We start from the raw sequence: 19,518 nt of genomic DNA on the forward strand, positions 1-19,518 counted from the left end.
CCTTGGTATGGTGGACACTGGGTGTGAAGCCTGGGTGTGGACACTGGGTATGGACCTTGGGTGTGGGTCACTGCAGGTGGACAGTGGGTGTGGTGGACACTGGGTGTGGACACTGGGTGTGGATCCTGGGTGTGGACTCTGGCTATGGGTCACTGAGTGTGGGTCACTGGGTGTGGACCCTGGGTGTGGACACTGGTTGAGGACTCTGGGTGTGGACACTGGGTATGGACCCTGGGCATGGGATGCAGGTCTGGGGCCCCGTGTGGCTCAGCGCTGGCTGGTGTGCTCCAGGCTCAGATCTGCTCTGTGAGTTGGGAAGCCTCTCCCTGCCTCCCCAAGTAGCCTCCTGAGGACTGAGGTCCTGGTTGGCTCCCGTGCTGAGGACTCTAGGATGCTTGATTTTGTTTAATTCTCTTGTGAATCTCTGGATTCCTCCTTCCCTTGTCTGCGGTGAGGAGGCCTCATGTGTGGGTTGATCCCTCTTCCCGCTGCAGCCTGGGGACAGCTCTGGGCTGCTCTGAGCCCGAGGAGCAGGTCGTCAAGTCCACCAGGATGGAATGCTCAGTAGGAGAAATTGCGCTGTGGGGCCATTTGAGGCGCCTGTCCATGCGGGGCCGTCCTGGCCCTTCTGAAGATAAGCCCTCCTCCTTGCACACGCTTGCAGACACTCAGGCAGCCAGTGAGGAAGGAAGGTGGGCAGGGATCCCTCCGCTCATTGGAAGATGGTCCGGGCTTTCGCAACCATGACTGGGCCCAGAGCGCTGAGAAAGGAACGCTTCCTTGAGAGTTAAAAACTGAGTTAAACAAATTTTGTTTGGAAGCTGAGGCTTGCACACTTCATGGAAGGTACCTTTGAGGCATTTGCTAAACTCACGAAAATGATGCCTCAAGAACGCGTCTGTTTTTCAGCGTAATGTTTTGGGGTTAAAATACACACGGCTCTGTTTCTCAGGCTTCTACTGAGTCCAAGGTGCCTCAGGGCCTGAAGACAAAGCTGCGTCCTCCCGCTCAGGAGGGCCCGAGGAGCGGACGGCAGAATCTTGGGGCCCAGCCCATCTGTCCCTCATGGGTCTGTGACCTTGGGCTAGCTCCTCAGCTGTCTGTGCTGTAGTGTTTGGAAGTACAGCTAACAATACAATTGCTAATTTTAACTACTGTTCATGAAATGCTTATAAGGTGCCAGACACCGCATGAAGCCTTGTGTGCATTTTAAAATTTAATCCTCAAACGGCCCTGGGAGTGGACATTGTCATCTGGATTACAGGGGAGAAGCGATCTCAGCTCAGCAGCTGGCTGGCCTGACCTCACGGCTTATGTGAGGCCAAGCCAGGACATAGCCCCGGGGCTGGAGAGGACTGCCCACCTCCACCTTGTACATCTGCTGGCTCTCCGCTTGCCTCAACGGATAGCGGGGGAGAGAGAATAGGAGCGTGGATGTGGGGCCGGGCTGGATCCGGAGTGATGGATGCGAGGGGCTGAGTTGATGCTTTTCTCTACTTTCATGCATGTTAGAACATTTCTATAAGAAGCAAAGTTGAGGCATATTATCATATAGATGGAGAAATAAAGACTGAACTAGGGATAACACACAAAAAGTATAGAAGTATTTTCTGGTTTGAATCAACCTTTGGACGCCTCCCTTTCTGGGGTGTAGAGGGGTGGAGCCTGGCTACAGGGCTGTGCTGGAACACAGAGGGTCAGCATTTCCTCAGGGGTCCCTATATTGTCTGGCTGAGGCATGAGACTTTTCTGACACGGAGGCAGTATCAATTTAGACCCAGAGAAATCTTAGCAATCACGCCACAAGCAGCCGCTTTTCCCCAGAGCCTTGTCTGTATGTGTAGGTATGTGTATTTGTGTGTACCTGTGTTTAAGTGTGCACATACACATGCATGCATGGATTTGTGTGTGCTTGCGTGCCTGTATGTGTTCAGGTGCCTGTGTGTGTGAACATGTGAATTTATGTGTGTACACACATTTGTGTACGTGTGAACATGCACGTGCATACTGTGTGAGCAAAAATGCATTTACTGTGTATATATGTGCACATGCGTTTATGTGTGTGTAAGAAAATAATCATTCTCCAGTGCTAACAAAGAGCAAGCCCAGGGTTTGTTATGGTATGTGGTATGTGATGGTGCTCTGTTCCATAAATACAAGCAACTAATTGTAACATTGGATGGAGGGGCTCATCTGAAAAATAGAGACGGAAGCCTTGTTTCAGCCCTGTAGGTGATGGTTTATGGCTGCCATTCTTCTCTTTACATTTCATTGCCTTTGTTTTGTTTTACATATGATTGCATTTACATTTCATTGCCTTTGTTTTGTTTTACATATGATTGCAGTAAAGAATTAAACAAAAAGTAAAACATGGCCAGGCATGCTTCTGGTATTGCCATAGCCCGAGTTAGGTGACGTTTTGCACAGTTCATGTTTCTTGAGCACCTCCTAGGTGCTGGGCCAGGACAGGGCGCTCTCAATGCTGTAGTGAACCAGCCACGCGGCATCAACCCCGAGAGCACAGTGCTTCAAAATGGCGAACCCAAGTGTGGTAGAGACTGAGCTTGTCTTCTTGGGGCTACTGGCCCATTTAGAAGCCTCCTTCCATGGGGCGATCTGGGGGAGCTGCACCCCTTCCCCCATGAGGACCAGTGAGAAGGCAGTTTGTGGGGAAACCAGCCAGGTGACACAGGGATGCTCAGGGCAGGTGGCAGTGACTCAGTCTGGTGGGGCTTCACTGCTGGTGCTTTCCCAGACACTTGCCCCAGGTGTCTGGCCATGCCCCCTGCATGTGAGCTCAGACATGCCCCGCGGCTGTTTCTTCTCTAGGAGAGGAGCCCAGGCTCTTCAGCCCGGCACTCTAGGAAAGGTGATTGAGTTGGCCATGGTTTGCACGGAGGCCTTTCAGGAAAGTGAAACTGAAGGAAGGATGAACTTCTCCTTCACCTTGGAAATTCATAGTCCAGATTGCCAGCTTTCAGGAACCCCGTGGGCACAGGGTGGAAGCGTGCATTCACACTGTTCCCAGCTGTAGGGAGAAATGCACGGATAGGGAAGGAATGGCAGGGGCAGGAGGGGAGGCTGACTCACACTGGGCCTGTGAGCATCTGTGTCCTTGCCCGAGGTCCCTGCCCAGTCCCCCATGGGCCAGGGTCAGAGGGGTGAGCTGGGTGCATTGCTCAGGGAAAAAGGCTCAAAATTGCAGCCTTGGGGTGGCGGAGCTGGCCTCAGAGTGCCAGCCTGGCCCTGTCTGTGGCTCCTGCAGCCCACACTCTGGTTGGGCGCTTCCAAACGAATAATGGAAAGGAAGGGTGGAAGAAGACTTCTGTCTACCCCTGAATATGCTGTGCACAGCAGCTGCCAGACCCCAGATAATTTATTGGGGTCTGAATTTGGAAATTTTTTGATGAAATGGGTAATGGCCATTTAGCTCTGTTTCTCTTCTCCTCCCAAATCCACAGTTTCCAGGACACGGTTGGGGCAGCCAAGCTAAGGAGCTGCTGGACCTACAGAACTGTGAGCCCCACCATTTCCCCGTGGATTCTGAGTGACACGGTGGCCCTGGCCTGAACTGGCCCCAACATTTCCCCATGGACTCTGAGTGACATGACAGCCCTAGCCTGAGCCGGCAGGACAGTCGCTGGCTGCCTGTGCTCCTGTGAACCTAGGGCCTGTCTCAAGGCCTGCCTGCTCTCAGTCAAGCCTGCTGGTGGGTGTGGGGCCCTTTCCCTACACACGGTCCAATCGTGATCAAAGGAGGATGAGGATGGAGAAAAGTGTCCTTCCAGTTCATTCAGACAGTAACCTTCTGCATGATGACTTACTAGTACACGGGATGGAGGTAACCTTCTGCATGATGACTTACTAGTACACGGGATGGAGGTAACCTTCTGCATGATGACTTCTCTAGTACACGGGATGGAGGTAACCTTCTGCATGATGACTTCGCTAGTACACGGGATGGAGGTAACCTTCTGCATGATGACTTCGCTAGTACACGGGATGGAGGTAACCTTCTGCATGATGACTTCGCTAGTACACGGGATGGAGGTAACCTTCTGCATGATGACTTCGCTAGTACACGGGGTGGAGGTAACCTTCTGCATGATGATTTCGCTAGTACACGGGATGGAAGTAACCTTCTCAGTGATGCCTTCATTAGTACACGGGATGGAAGGGAAGGGTTTCCTCTTAAGCCATTTGCAGCATTTCACCCTGTGCCTTTTCTGCATGAATCTAGAATCCCCACACTTGTGGAACATCCAACGAGCTTCCCTCCAAGTTCCTTAGATTCGGGTCTAGGAATTAGATACATTTTATGTATTATCGATGGCATCTTATATAAGTAAACTGCATCACTCATGCAGTCTTGCAATCCGACAGTTTCAGTCTATTAGGGTTTTGTTGCTGGAGGGGACAGCTGGCGGGTTGTTTGAACCCTAGGGCAGAAAAGCACACTGAAAAGGCAGAACATTTAGCTTTCAGTAAACCCGTTACCTCGTTACACTTTATTTATGGTGGTGGTTCCCTCAGACTCTAAAGTTATTTTCTTATTTATTTTGCAGAACATTCTGATGTCTCCATGGATTTTACAGTGTGCTGCACAGACCCATGGCACAGCGAGTAGAAAGTCATCTAAGTGTTTAGTCTTCCTGGGTCAGCAGTATAGAATGCGTTCAGGAGTGTGTGACTCTTGTACACTTCAAAAGCCTGGAGACAAGTGCTTCCCAGCTGTGCTGCAGAAGTGGGCCCTGGGTGCAGAGCCGGAAGCTTCCAGATTCTCTGCATGGCTGACCCAGAGCTGCCTCCACATCCCTGGCTGCTCAGAGAGGCCTGAAGGCCCCAAGAGCAGGTGTCGGGGAGCGGGCGGCTCTGGCCGTATTGAGGCAGGGCTGCTGGCTCCTGTTTCAACCTCTCTGCCTCTGAGCTGGCTGTCCTGGGATGGGTGGGTGTGGGCATGGGCATAGGGGCATGGAAGGGGACCATGTCCTGCAGATGGACGTCTAGCTAATGAGGACGCTGTGGGAGCATGTCCTGGGGTCACTCCCTGCTATCTGGCTTTTCTAAGTACAAGCATTCAAAACATTCTGGGATTACAGCAGAGGCATGGCCTCTGACAGGCAAGGATGACATGTGGCCAGACACACCTGGACGTTGTGGGGAGTAGGTCGCTTTAGGAACCCTGTGGCCAGGCTCAGCTTAGAGCTGGGAAGAGGTCCAGGAAAGGTCTGTGGTATGCCTGGCACTAGCCCTGTGCAACCAGGCCCGTGTGGATGGTCCAGGCCATGGCCAAAGTGAGGCTTTTGTCTATTTATCTTAGAAACACAGAGGATATTTCCATTTTTATGCACCATTTTCTGAATCAGCCACATAATCATTGGTTCCTACAGCAAGAATTTCACCAGATTCCGGGTTTTATTAATTCAGTGGGAAACACTCGCTGCCTCCTCTGTGCCGAGACCTGTTCCAGGTTCCGGAGATGCATAAATAATGAGCTGTGGTTCGTGCTCTCTGGAGGTACCTGTGCTGTAGAAGAGAAAAAGGTACACGTGCTCAGAGCATGGTGAGATGGTTCATCGGCGAAGGTCTACACCCAGAGATGGGGAGGCTGGTCCCAGATCTCAAGGGATGGTCCCTTCTTGGAATCAGAATCGTCTGCATGAAGTGGTGGTGGGATGCAGAAACCCGGGGTGAGGCAGCGGCCCTGGGGGCTGGATCCGGGAAGGTCCTGAGATGCTTCTGGTCAGGACTCAAACTCCAGGAAGGGATGCCTCAATGTGAGACACTGGTGCCTCCTTGGTGAGGTAGTGATGGGGGCACCACTGCCGTGCCGGCTCTGGGGATAATTCCCCCCAGGGGGTTTGGGCTCAGAGGCAGGGCCCCACCGCATGTTGGAAAGACAGGGTGTGGTGTTTCAGGAGATTGGTCACATAGAGTGAGGACTAGACCTGTGAGCTCACAGAGCAAAGGGCCACAGTCAGGTCCTGGCTCTGCCTCCTTGAGCAGCTGCTCGGTCTTGACCTGCCTCAGTTTCCTCATCCATGAAATGGGAATGTTGGTATTATCTGCCTTGTGGCTTTCTCATGAGGGTTAATGAGGATGTGCAGTGCCTGTCCCACCGTAAATGCTCAATGCCTTGTTTCCGTGGTTGTTCTTAGAGTCTTCCAAACTTAATCTACGGGAAGAAATTATCATTTAACAAGTAGAATTAATCTCTGGGGACATAATTTTCATTTTTGTAAACAATTATGTCTCTTCTTTACTTGACGTAGGTCAAAATCAGAATATGTAGTAAATTTAGCCTCCAAAGTATAGCTAAATACGGTAATACCTGATTACCTAACACAGGCTAATTTTGCTTTGGGGTCAGCTAAAGGGACGGTTCAGATGCAGTCATTCATCACTGCTAAAATCCTCACAAATATTTGTGTGTGGTTATTGTTCAGTAACAGCAACCCCTTCAACTCCAAATACAAGCTTCCAACAGGTTCAGTGATGGGAGCTGCCCGAGAGACCCAGGTCATCTGGTTTACTCCCAGGAGAAAAGTCACAGCAGACACAATTCGTCACTTTTGGCTGGGAAGCTGCTTCTCTCATGAGATGAAGTCGTGGCCGTCAGTAACTCTTTCCTAAACTCTTCCCCATCAAACTGAGTGCACTCCCTGGCCTCTGTTAATGAACAGCGACTTCATGTCCAGGAATTGCACTGCTTGTTGTGAGGCAGATGACGTGGATCCAGGCCAGGTGTCCAGGTGGGAATCCTGACATGTGAGGTCCGGGAGAGGACCTCTTGCTCTGTGGAGTCAGGGCCCAGGTCAGGCAAGTGCTGGACCCGAGATTGGCCTCGGTTCTCTCCCAAGGAGTGTCCGGACAAGGGAGCAATTGACGTGTGTGTGTGTGTGTGTGTGTGTGTGTTTGTGTAAGATCATTGACTTGCTGGTCAAAATAAATGACAAATGACAAAAATAGAATCCTTTAGTGTAATTCCCTACCCTGGACACCCAAGATCCCAAAGCAGGATGCCATCATTTTCATATTATAAACTGTGCCCCCCAGGCAGAGCAGAGGTGGTCGCGGCCAGTACTCCTGCACTGGTTGGTCCTGCTGCCATCCTGCTCTTCTCCGCCAGAGCCCCAGAAACTCCCTGTCCATCCTATGTCTAATTTCACTGGAAGTCCCCCATGGGTGGTTTGCTGGTATTTTCTGACCTGATATTTAATCTCAGCTCTTCAGTGTCCCCATCTCCTAGCAGATCTCACTGGCTGGGGTTTGAACTGGTGATGCCAGTTCAGTCTCTCTGAGGACATGGTATCTGGGAGGCAGAGCAGACTGCAGTCCTGGGACACACAGATTGGGCTGAGCCTCACTGCCTGGCTGGGCCTTGCTCTCCTGGTTAAGATGAGTAGGTTAGGGGGCCTGAATGGGCATCCTGGCAGCCTGTCCACTCCCCTTTCTCAGAGCCCACTGCTCCTTCTCACTGCCCATGTGATCTCTGACCAGGAGCTTGTTCTCTAAGTTCTGGCCTGTGGTATCCTGAGGCCCTGCCTGGGGGTAAGTGCATCCTGGTGCCCCATTGGCTTGGAAGATTGGAAGGGTGGTGAGATCCCACTGTGTGCCCTCCTGGGGAACATCGCAGGTGCTGGGCCAGCCTGAGTCCTTGTGGGAAACAGATGCATCCTCAGTTTGTGGAATTTAAGGAGAGTTTAATAAGAGGATAATATGAATGTGGGCAGAGTGTGGGGATGGCACAGTGCTTTGTGCTGGACATGGGATCGTGGGGCATGTACCATGCTGTGGATTGAAGAGAGAAGCGGGAAGAAGAGCTGGTGGAAATGAGGGGCATGGGGAATCTTGCAGGAGCCGTGTCCATCACCCAAGGAAGGCACCCAGTCTGCGGGAGCCCTGCAGGCAGAGAGCAAGGATGGGTTGTGGATAAATACTCCCCCTTCTCTCTCCTCCCCACCTTCCTCCCTTCCATCTCCTGACAGGGCTTCCCAATGGCTGAGCCCACCTGGAAGCCAGGCAGGGAGCCTGGTGGAGCCTTGCGGGTGGGCTGCTATGCAGCGCCTGGTGGGGAAGGGTGAGGAGTGCTTTTGCAGAAACAGAAGCTCTCTGTGCTGCACAAGGAGGTGGAGGCAGCTGTGGCATCCTGGGCTTGCTGCAGTGTCCCTGTCCACAAGCGAGCCAGTCATTTGCTCTCACTGTCTTTGGGACACAGGTTTGAGGTGTGTTGGCCTCTCTGGCTCATCCTAATAACTGTGCATGGGCTGACCAAACCTGGGAGACAAGGGTGTGAGCAAAGGAGAAACCCGGAGCCCGGGACCTCACATGCTGGCCATGAGAATCCACAGACAGTGCTGGGAACCATCTGCAATGGGTGCTTGTGGTTCATGGGATGGGAAATACCATGGCTGAGTGGTGAACACCAGCATCTCAGAGATGGAGGCAGACACAAACCGGGAGGGCAGTCACGGGGCGGGGGATGAGCGGGCAATTTGGAAATGGAAGATGGAAGGCAGACTGGGCACTGCCAAGAACTGCAGCCTGCTGGCTCCAGGCTGCATCCACAGGGTGCTCCAGGGGCCGTTGGCATCTGATGTGCATTGGGAGTCTCACCTGGCTTGGCTGTTGCCTTGTAGAGTTTTGCTGACATTCATTTACTTATTCATTCGCTCAGCAGCATTGATTGAGCACTGTTGTTTGATTGACACTGGTCTAGATCTAGACACTGGGGTATGAACGTTGCATAAGTCTTGATTGGTGTTTTCAAGGATATTTACATCTGGCAAGGAAGATTAGAAGCATTTACTTACATATGCACAAGAAGCCAAAATAGGAGACTTTCAAACACGCGCTGCAGACCTACTCCAGGAGAGGGGTCATGGGTGGTGGGAGGGGTGGTGTGTGAGCTGCTGCCTGGAAGGAAGAGGGGGGGGTGTCAAAATTTTTCTTTCTATTTTAAAATATATTATGCAACCAAAACAGGGTATAAAAATATGTGCAGTCAGTGAATTGGTTCACTGTGGCTGCCACAAAAGATTACTATGAACCTGGTGGGTTAAAACAAAAGAGATTGATTCTGTTATGGTTCTGGAGGCCATAGGTCCAAAATTGAGGTGTCAGTAGAGCCATGCTCCCTCTGGAGGCTCTAGGGGAGAAGGCTTCCCTGCCCCTTCCAGCTTCTGGGGGCTCCAGGTGTCCCTGGGCTTGTGGCCACATTGCTCCAGGCTCTGCCTCCGTCTTCACACGGCTCTGTCCTCCTCTCTGTGTCTTCTCCACTTCTGCCTCTTATAAGGATACTTATTTTTTATTTAGGACTCACTTGGTTAACCAAATGATCTCATCTTCAGAATAGTCATATAATTTCATCTGCAAAGACACTTTTATTTTCAAATAAGGTCACTTCGCAGTGTAACGGGGGTTAAGATGTGAATATGTCTTTGGGGGGGGGACACCATTTCATCTGCTACATCTAGTTTACAAATAATGGTAAAATAAAGAGCCACAGAGCCAAATCAGAATGTTCTGGAAACTTAGACACTTTCGGTGTAGGGTAGCCAATAGTTCCACTTTGCCCAAGACTGTCCTGGTTGTAGCACTGAAATTTCTAAACCTTAGGAAATTTCTCATTTCTAAATCTTAGGGAATTTCTCATTTCTTGGCAAAATTGGGCAATTGGTCATCCTACCTCCCAGTGTTCCACCCTGATCACCTTTCCCTCTGTCTCTCTCTCCAACTCTCTACCTGCCAAAGACTGCCCTCAAAGTCAACTGAACCCCTTGCCTTTCCTTATGGTTGCCCTACCTCTATGTGTGTCTCTAAACAATAGACTGCTTAGTTTCTCTTTTTGAAGTTACACACAGGTAACTGCACAGTCTGGAAGTTTGTTTGCTTCTTTTGCTTGATGTGGTGATTTTGAGATTCATCCATGCCTTGTGCATATGGCGAATCTATTTTCACTGCTGGAGAACATCCTCTCGTCTGAGTATACTGCTTATTGTTGGTAGGTGGGCATTGGGTGTATTCTGCCTGTATTACCTGTGAATTGCACTGCTCCAGACATTCTCCTACTTATCTTCTGGTGCACTGGGCAGCAGCTTTTCAAGGGCCTATGCCTAGTTGCCTTTGCTTGCTGGGGCTTTGATAGGGACACATTTATTAGGTGATGTCAAACTTTCAGCAAAAAGGATGCAGCTGTTTGCCTTCCCCCAGTGTGGACAAGAGCCTGTTGATCCATGTCATCTTCACGCTGCGGCCGTCAAGTTTTCCTGCCTTCTCTAAAGGCATGCAATGCTTCAGGATCACAGTAAGTCTTGATATCTGTTCAAGGAATTACCCTGCCCACGACAGATCACCATGGTATCCTTTTGCAGAAGTGTGTTGGCTATTCTTGGCCATTTATTTCTCCATGTATGATTTACAATAATCTTTTCAAGTTCCATATGGAAAACAAGTCTCCTGGGATTTGGGTTAAATTTGCATTGGATGGCAGATCAAGGTGAGGAGAAACGAGCTCTGTGTAACCTTGAGGTTTTCTGTCTAGTACCCTGTTTTTATCTCTCCTCTGGGTCTTCTTTAGCTCTTTTAAATAAAGTTTTGTAACTTTCTCTGAGAGAGACTTGTGGATATTTGGTTATGTTTATTTCTGGATACTTCGTATTTATATCGCTGTCACAAGTAACATCGTGATGGTCCTAAATTATATCAACAGATTATTCGATACTTCTCCTTTCCAGAGGTGCAGCTTAACTCCCCATCCCTTGGAAGTGAACTGGGTTTATCTGTTTGCTTCTGATGAAAAGATTAAAGCTGAACCGACAGTGTGTGAATCCAGAGACAAGCTTGTAAAGTGCACCATGGCTTGGGGCTCTCTCTCTCTCTTTTCTCCCCTTTCCCTCCTTCTCCCCTTCCTCCTCTTCCTCTTCTCTTTCTCTCTCTGATTACTTATTCTGGGGGAAGCCAGACTGTAAGAACATTCATTTGTTCTTCGAGTTGTAAGAACATTTAGAGAATTTTGAGGAGAGGCCCATGTGTTTTTGAATGTTTTTATATACTGTTGTATTTACTTTGGTAATATTCTGTAGGATTTTGCATCTATGTTCACAAGTGAAATCAGCCTGCAATTTTCCTTTCTGGTCCTTGTCTGCTTTCCATATTGAGATTCTGCTAGCCCCATAATATGACTTAGATGATTTTTCTGGATCTCTCTTCTAGTTCACTAATTTTTCCTTCATCTGCATTTAATCCACCAATTAATCCAATTATTGAGTATTTTTAATTAACCTTTTTATTCTGAGATGATTGTAGGTTCATATGTGGTTGGAAAAAAAGAATACAGGGAAATCCTGCATATTCTTTACCTAGTTTCCCCCAGTGGTAACATCTTGAAAGACCATAGCACAATGTCAGAGCCAGGATATCGGCATTGATACAGTCATTTCCGTCCCACCGGATCCCTCAGGTTTCCCTTTTAGGCCCATGCCTACTTCTATCCCCAACCTCATACCTGATCACTTTTGATCACTGGCAACCACTAATCTGTTCTCCAGTTCTATAATTTTGTCATTTGGAGAATTCTATAAATGAGATAGTATAATGCATGACCTTTTGAGATTGCCTTTCTTCCCGGAGCATAATTCTCTGGAGATTCATCCAGGTTCTTCCTTGTTATCAATAGTTTATTCCTTCTTATTGCTGAGTAGTATTCCACGGTGTGGATGGATACACCACAGCCTGCCTATCCATTCACCTGCTGAAGGACATCTGGGTTGTTTCCGTTTGGGGCTGTTACAAACAAAGTTGCAGTAAACGTTTGTGGATGTGTTTTTGTGTGAAGTTAAAATTTCAATGGATTATTCTATACTTCTCCCTTTACTATACTTTTCTGGGATAAATGCCCAGGAATGCAATTCCTGGATCGGAAGATTTCTTTTTTTTTTTTTTTGAGGGGGGTGATTTTTTAAATTATAAATTCAATTTTCTAAACAGACACAGAGCTATTCAAATGATCTATTTCATATTGGGTGAGCTGTGGTAGTTTGTGTTTTCTGAGGAATTGGTCCATTTTGTCTAAGATTTCAAATTTATGTTGTAGAGTTTTCTTTATTATTTTTTGAAGTCTGCAAGGTCTTCTGTGATATTCCGGATATTGGTAATTTGTGTCTTCTCTCATTTCTCTTTGTCAGTCTTTTAGAAATTGTGTCAATTGTATTGATCTCTTCAAAGAACAAACTCTTTGCTTCATTAATTTTCTCTATTATTTTTCTGTTTTCAATTTCATTAATTTCTGCTCTTACCTTTATTGTTACCTTTCTTCCTTCTGCTTGCTTTCATTTATTTTGCTCTTCTTTATCACAGGGCTTGAGATGTAGGCTTAGGTTACTGATTTGAGACTTTTCATCTTTTCTAATGTAAGCATCTAATACTGTGAATTTCCCTCTCTGCATGGCATTAGCTGTGTCCTGCAAATTTTGGTATGTTGTATTTTCATTTTTATTCAGTTCAGCATAAATTTTTATTTTATTTGAGAATGTTCTTTTGAACCATGAATTATTTAGAAGGGTGTCATTTCATTTCCAAGTGTTTCTATATCTTTGTGCTATTTTTCTGCTATTGATTTCTAATTTGATTCCATTGTGGCTGAAGAACACAGTCTTTTAAATCTGTCGAGGTCTGTTTTATGGCCCACGATGTGTCCTATTATGGTACACTTATATCCCATGGACACATAATAAAGGTGTGTATTCTGTTGGTCTGATGGTAACAGGCCATCAGAACGTATTAACATTAGTGTCACTAAAGTTGGTATACAACCATCCTGCTGTTAAATCTGACTGGCTTAAAAAATGTGTTTTCTGCTGTTGTTTGGCAGAATGTTCTATAAATATTATGTATGTTATATTGCTTGGTGGTATTTTAAACTTTTCTGTATTATTGCTGATTTTATGTTCAGTTTTTCTATCATTGTTGAGAGAGGGGTACTGAAATTGCCAACTATAATGTTGATTTGTTTATTTCTCCTTTCAGTTCTATCAGTTTTTAACTTCACGGATTTTGCAGTTCTGCTGTTTGATGCATACACACTTAGGATTGCTACGTCTTCTTGGTGAGTTGTTTTATCATTACATAATATTCCTTTTTGTCTCTGGTAATTTTCTTTGCTCTGAAGTATTCTTTGTCTGAAATTAACATAGCCGCTCCTTTCTTTTGATTGATACTTGTGTGAAATGTCTTTTCCCATCTGTTTACTTTTAGTCTGCTTATTTCTTTATATTTGAAGTAAGTTTCTTTTAGACAATATATAGTTGGAGCATGTTTTTAAATATATTTTGCCAATCTCTCTCTTCTAATTGGTGTATTTTGACCACTTACATTTAATGTAAATATTGAAATGTTAGGATTTCAATGTCATTTTAATTTTTGTTTTCTGTTTGTTCTTTTTGTTTATTTCTCTGTTTGCTATTTTTTTCTGTCTTCTTGTGGCTTCCATGAGAATATTTTAGAATTCTATTTTTGGTTTATCTATAGTATTTTTGGTTGTATCCCTTTGTATAGCTTTTTAAGTTGGTTTATCTAGGTATTATATAAGCTGTCACAGTCCACTGGTGTGGGCCATTTATCAGTTTGAGTAAAGTATAAGAAACCTCACCTCTCCTTTTATCCCTTTACCCTCGCTCATTTATAATATACTTTTCTTAAAATTTTCTCTACATGTATATTCAGAACCACGTTAGGCAGAGTTATCATTTTTAGTTCAACCCTCAAACACAACTTACAAGACTCGAGAGGAAAATAAAATATATTATATTTGCCTATGCTTTTGCATGCTGAGTGCTTTCTTCCATCCTGATGTTCCAAGTCCCCTGATTCTCTTCTTTCCTGTTTAGAAAATTTCCTCCAGTCATTCTTTTCAATAGGTCTTCTGACAACAACATTCTCTTATTTCTGTTCTCCAAGAAGGTCTTATTTCCCCATCATTCTGGAAAAATATTTTCACTGGATACAGAATTTTTGTTACTGAACAATGCGTGATGCTTCTTTTCTCTTCATAGTTTCTGCTGTGAAATCCACTGTCATTCCAACAGTTTTTCCCTGGAGGTAAGGTGCCGTTTCTCTTCTCTGCTTTCAAGATATTTCCCTTCTCATTAGTTTTCGGAAGCTTGACTATAATGTGGCTTTGTATGGATTTCTTTGGCTTTATCTTTTAGGGTTTGCTTAGCACTGGAAGTTTTAGGTTTACGTCTTTTGCCAAATGTGGGAAGTTTTCATCGATTATGACTTCCAGTTCTGTTTCCACCTGCCCCTGGTGGCACCGATGTTAGGACGTTTGCTACAACCCTGCAGGTCCCCGAGGCTCTGCTCACCTTTTTTAGTCTATTTTCTCTCTGTTGGTCAGATTGGGCAGTTTCTTTCGTTCTGCTAATTCTTTCCTTTGTCCCCTGCATTCTCTTGGTAAGCCCATCCTTTGGGCTTTTAACATTTTAACCACTGTATATTTTTTCAGTTCTAAAATGTTCACTTGGTTTTTATTTACATCTTCTATTTGTGAAGACTTTTGATTTATTATATGAGACTCTATTTCCAGCATATCTGAAACATTTTTTGATGGTTGCTTTAGAAAGTCTTTTGTCAGGTAATTCTAGCATCTCTATCACCTCAGTGTTAAACATGGATTGATTGTCTTCGCTTCATTCACTTTGAGAGCTTCCTGGTTCTTGTTATCACAAACGATTTTAAAGAAATGGAATCCTGAACATTTTAGGTACTATGTTGTAAGACTCTGAATGTTATTTGAAAGAGGAGTCACAGCTGGCTTTCTCTGACGCCATTCTGGCAGGAAAAGGGGCTGCTGTCCTGTTATTGCCAGGTAAGGCTGGAACTCCAGGCTTCCTATTTGAGCTCCATTGGCTTCTAAGGGGCTGCGCCTCATGACTGTGGGTTGGGGGTGGAAGTTCCAAATCCCCACTAGGCACCCACTGATGACTGCTTAGTTGGGGTGTGGAGTGTGGGAGTTCCTCATTACTTCTCCCCATGTGGCCCCAGAGGAGGAGGGCCAGCCTTGCTTCCACGGGATGCTGGTAAAATTCTTGACTTTCTACTAGGTGTCCTCTGACACCACCCTAGCAAGGAGAAGGAGAGGGCGGGGAAGGCCTTTCTCATTCCTGGATCCTTCGGGCTTGCCAAATCCCAAATAGCAAGGAGGGGAGGGTGCCTTTTTCCTGCTGGGTGGGGTGAAGGTTGAGGCCCCCCTTATGGGCTCCACTGATATCCTGAAGGGGTCCCTCTTCTGCCTCTGGATATAAATGTCCCAGATCCCTAAGAGGCCTTCTCTGACACCATCTTGCAGTGGGGAGGTTGAGGCACCTCCATCAAACCACGTGAAAGTGGAAGTCCAGGCTCCCCACTTGGCCTTGGTAAGTATCAATGTCTGGGGGAGTGGGTGGTGACACAGATTTTTTTCTGTGGTAGTCAGCTAGAGTAGAGCTCCTAAAAGTTTTCTGTCTTCCAGGCTGCCTCTGTCCTGATCCACTGCCTGCAGGGAGCAAACTTTGGTTGGGGTTTTCTTTGTCTGCACCTGTGAGTATTTCCAGATTGCTGGCTGCTTCCACCTGAAGTCTGAGATATGTGTAAGGTGAAAGAAAGCCCTGAGAACTCACTACTGTGTTGTTCTTCAGGTCCCAGGGTCCCTCATCCATCTGTCTTTTCTGCACCCTTCAGAAACTCTGTGTATGTTTCCATGAACAACGTCCAGGGTCTTTAGTTACACTCGGCAGGTGGAATTATGCCTCCGTTCCATCTTCCTGGACCTGGAGATCACTGAGCTTTTTATTTTAAACATCATATTTTTCATCTTTAGAAATTCTTTTTTAAAAATCATTTGTGCTCCTTGTTTACAGCTTTCTTCTATTTCTTTAAAATATCAATCATAATAAACATTTGCATGTCTGCTTCTGTTGCTTTGCAATCACGTGATTTATTTTCTTACCTGGGAGATAGGTTGCTGTTTTCCCTCAATGCTACCCACGGACTTCTTTGAGAGGTGGGTTGAGATTTATTTCCTCCAGAGGCTGCACACTTACTTCTTCCTGTCATCTGGGGCATTTCCACTAGGCACCGATGTAATTAAAATTTCCTGTTTGAAGTGTTTTGATCTATACTACAGTGAATTCAGACAGCAGACCTGGAAGAGGACTGGCTTGTGGTTTTCTGGGAAAGTTTTTCTCCTTCCCCCATGTGAGAGTTGAGGCAAACACATTCCTTTGTTTTCTGTGTGCAAGGGTTATCGCTTGCTGTATGTAAAGGTGGACACAAGCCCTCTGAGTTCTATCTTAATATGGAAAACTCCCTTGGGATTCCCCAGTGGTCCTTGGGTTTTGTCTGCTGCCCTCGCATGTGTCCCGTGCAGCCACCAAAGGAGAAGCTCCAGGCTCCCAAGGCTCTGCAGAAACCCCAGGGCAAGACCAGCCTTGGTCTTACCTCCCTGGGCTCCTATTTACATATTGTTTTTGTCTTCACAGAATACTGTATGCAGCTGGCACTAAAACGACAGGGTTCTCATACACCATTGTAAGTATTTCCCATGAGAGGGCCACTCAAGGAATCTGTTCTGCACCATTGTAAGTATTTTCCATGAGAGGGCCACTCAAGGAATCTGTTCTGCTCCATTGTAAGTATTTTCCGTGAGAGGGCCACTCAAGGAATCTGTTCTGCTCCAATGTAAGTATTTCCCATGAGAGGGCCACCCAAGGAATCTGTTCTTCCATCCTGCTGGTCACAGGAGGTGGGTAGGATTTACACGTGGGGGCTGCCAGAGCTGGAGATCTCCTTGAGACTGTACTGAGATAAGGCTCTGCTGGGACTGGCAGGAGGAGGCTGGGAAGGCTGGAGATTTTTCACAGGAAAGGGGGCCTGATGAGATGATAATCATAAAACATCAGGAAGCTCTGGCAGGTGTGGGCCGGATGCAGTGAAGGGAAACGTGCACCTGGGAGTGTCATTATGGTAGGGGGAGCAGGTGAGCTGCCGAAATTGGGGATGGAAGGTAGGAGCAGGTGCAGCACTTGGCAAACCCCTGCATATGTGCATAAGGCTGGTAGAGGAGTAGGGGCAGCTCTGGGAGTCTGACAGGGCCCGAGGTGGAGGGTGACATCCTACAGAATGGGGAAACCATGAGCTGCCAAAGAAGGCAGAGGGGAGAGGCAGCGCTTGGGAATGGCAGGCAGTGAACATCGTGGACGTGCCCCTGGGTGTGAGGCAGTAGGTGGGATGATGCATCAGAGCTGGGAGAGGGCAGAGGGCTGGAGGCCTGGGTCCGAGAGTCATCTCAGGGACTCTCTGTCTCCGGGAAGGGCTGTGGCAGCTGACAGTATCCTCAGGCTTAGTTAAGCCTTAGGCTCTAAGTGGAGGTATTCCTCGGAGTTCGTGCACATGGAGTTCGCACACACGCTCCTCCCACCTCTGAGCAGGGGCAGGTGTGGGTCAGCAGAGGCTGAGGCCTGGGCAGCACACCCTGCCCCACCTCTGTTTGGTGGGAGGGGTTGGCCCCCAGGTGTTTTATTTCTCCCTAGCCTCATATTCAAGGCTTCCAGGTTAGGCCTGAAATTTGGCAAACCTGAGGGATGCAGGAATGTGAAAGCCCTTCCCCACCCTCTCCTGCTCCTCATCAGACCCTGGGGCCAGTGTTTCCTCTGGCTTTCCTGTCTCCTGCGTGGGAATCCAGTCCCACTAAGCAAGCTGAAGCTCTTCTTCTCTTCCCCTTTGCAAGATGTTAGGAAACCAGAAATCAGGTGAGGTCGGGAATGGGTTGAATCCCTCGGGACTTGCTCAGGTTGAAGGGGACTGGTCGTCCGTGGGGCAGGGTGTGTGGTCTTGCCCTCTCTGTGACTGTGGGGACATGGAGAGGACTTGGAGCAGGTGCTGATGAGCCTGTCCCCGGGGGCCATGCCTGGATGCCCCGGAGGCCTCTGTGGTGGTGAGATGGGGTCTTTCTTTCCTCAGCACTCATCACATTGAGCCGGGGAGAGGGCTTTGTAAATGCCGGGCAGGTGCCCAGTGTCCACTGGTAGGAGGGGCAGACCCACATAGACGGTTTGTAAAAGCACTTCGGGCCCCGCTGGGACAAAGTCCTCTTGCTGTGACTCCAGTTAACCCAGCTCTCCGCTGTGCATGTGTGTTTGTCCATTGGGCCGTGTGGGCGTCTGCTCCTGGCCTGGGCGTCTGCAGGGGAGTAGCCGACTGTGACTGCAGCGGCTGCCCACACCACAGTGACTACTCAGCAGACCCCGTTCCCAGACAACGCCCCATCCACTTCACTTCCTTCCTGGAATGGTGGATGCTGGGGACACATTTCCACTCAAAATTTTGGCTAACATTTCACAATAACGGGTCATTTTCAAAGTCACTGAGGAAATCAGTTCCCAGGTCTCTATGAAATAGTGGAAAAACTACTTGGATTCTGTGGCCAAAACAGCATTTTCTGTCAGAGAGGCGGCCGTTTGCTCCATTTTCCTGAAGCCTCAGATTCGAGCCTCCTCCATCATGTTCTAGGGTCCTGCCCTCGCAGCGGGAATGGGAGACAAGCACAGAGAGAGGTTCTGTCTCTCCCGGCGTGTGCCTGTTGACAGGTGCTCAGAGACATTTATTCAGGCAGGAATGAGCGGACTCCTCGTGTGAGTGCTGGGCCAGGGTTGCTTTCTCCACGCTCTGTGTTCCCCATGCTCCCCTTTGTGTTCGGTCCCCTCTGTGGCCCACAGCATGCTAAATGGGTTTGAAGAACCGAGTCTTTGCAGGTCACTTTTATTTCCTTATCTGTCAGTCACTGGGGGCAAATCACGTTCATGTCTGGAGGGGCAAATGCCTTTGACAGGAAGAAAAACAGTCATTCAGGGCTCACTCACAGTCTGCAGGCACCAGGAAGAGATGCTTTCCCTGTGCTTCTTTTCTTTTTGGAGACAGAGTCTCACTCTGTCGCCCATACTGGAGTGCAGTGGCATGATCTTGGCTCACTGCAACCTCCACCTCCTGGGTTCAAGTGATCCTCCTGTCTCAACCTCCCAAGTAGCTGGGACTACAGGAGCCCACCACTATGCCCGGCTAATTTTTGTATTTTTTGTAGAGACGGGGTTTTACCATGGTGGCCAGGCTGGTCTAGAACTCCTGACCTCAGGTGATCCCCATGCCTTGGCCTCCCAAAGTGCTGGGATTACAGGCATGAGCCATCGCACCTGTGGTTATTTTCTGAAGAGCTTTCTGATCCTCACTCATTTCCCTCCTTGCTCTGGCTTTCAGGACATTTGGAGTCCAGTTAGATTCACAATCATGGAGAGAGACTGGGCCTCCCTGGTTAGGATGGTGGCGTCTCTCTCCTCTTCCAAATTATGACCTCCTCAAATCTGCATTACTGTCAGTATATTATCTGATTGAATTACTTTGCCTTGTTTTGGGAAAGAAGAGATTGAGGAGGGGACTAATACATGGGTAAAAGAAAAGAAATGATATTTGTAAGTGAGCCGACTTTAT

The 19,518-nt window shown here is 47.6% G+C and overlaps 1 protein-coding gene across 1 annotated transcript; it reads left to right on the top strand.

Annotated features, from left to right (window-relative positions):
* The first annotated feature begins 3,461 nt into the window (after window positions 1-3,461).
* Window positions 3,462-6,961, top strand: LOC129393257 (uncharacterized). The gene is made up of 2 exons (XM_055093490.1): window positions 3,462-4,092; window positions 4,566-6,961. The coding sequence occupies exons 1-2, from the start codon at window positions 3,877-3,879 to the stop codon at window positions 4,965-4,967; spliced, it is 618 nt and encodes a 205-aa protein (XP_054949465.1). The 5' UTR covers window positions 3,462-3,876; the 3' UTR covers window positions 4,968-6,961.
* Window positions 6,962-19,518: the final 12,557 nt, after the last annotated feature.

This window comes from Pan paniscus, chromosome 8 (genome assembly GCF_029289425.2).
Source record: "Pan paniscus chromosome 8, NHGRI_mPanPan1-v2.0_pri, whole genome shotgun sequence".
Taxonomy (NCBI): domain Eukaryota; kingdom Metazoa; phylum Chordata; class Mammalia; order Primates; family Hominidae; genus Pan; species Pan paniscus.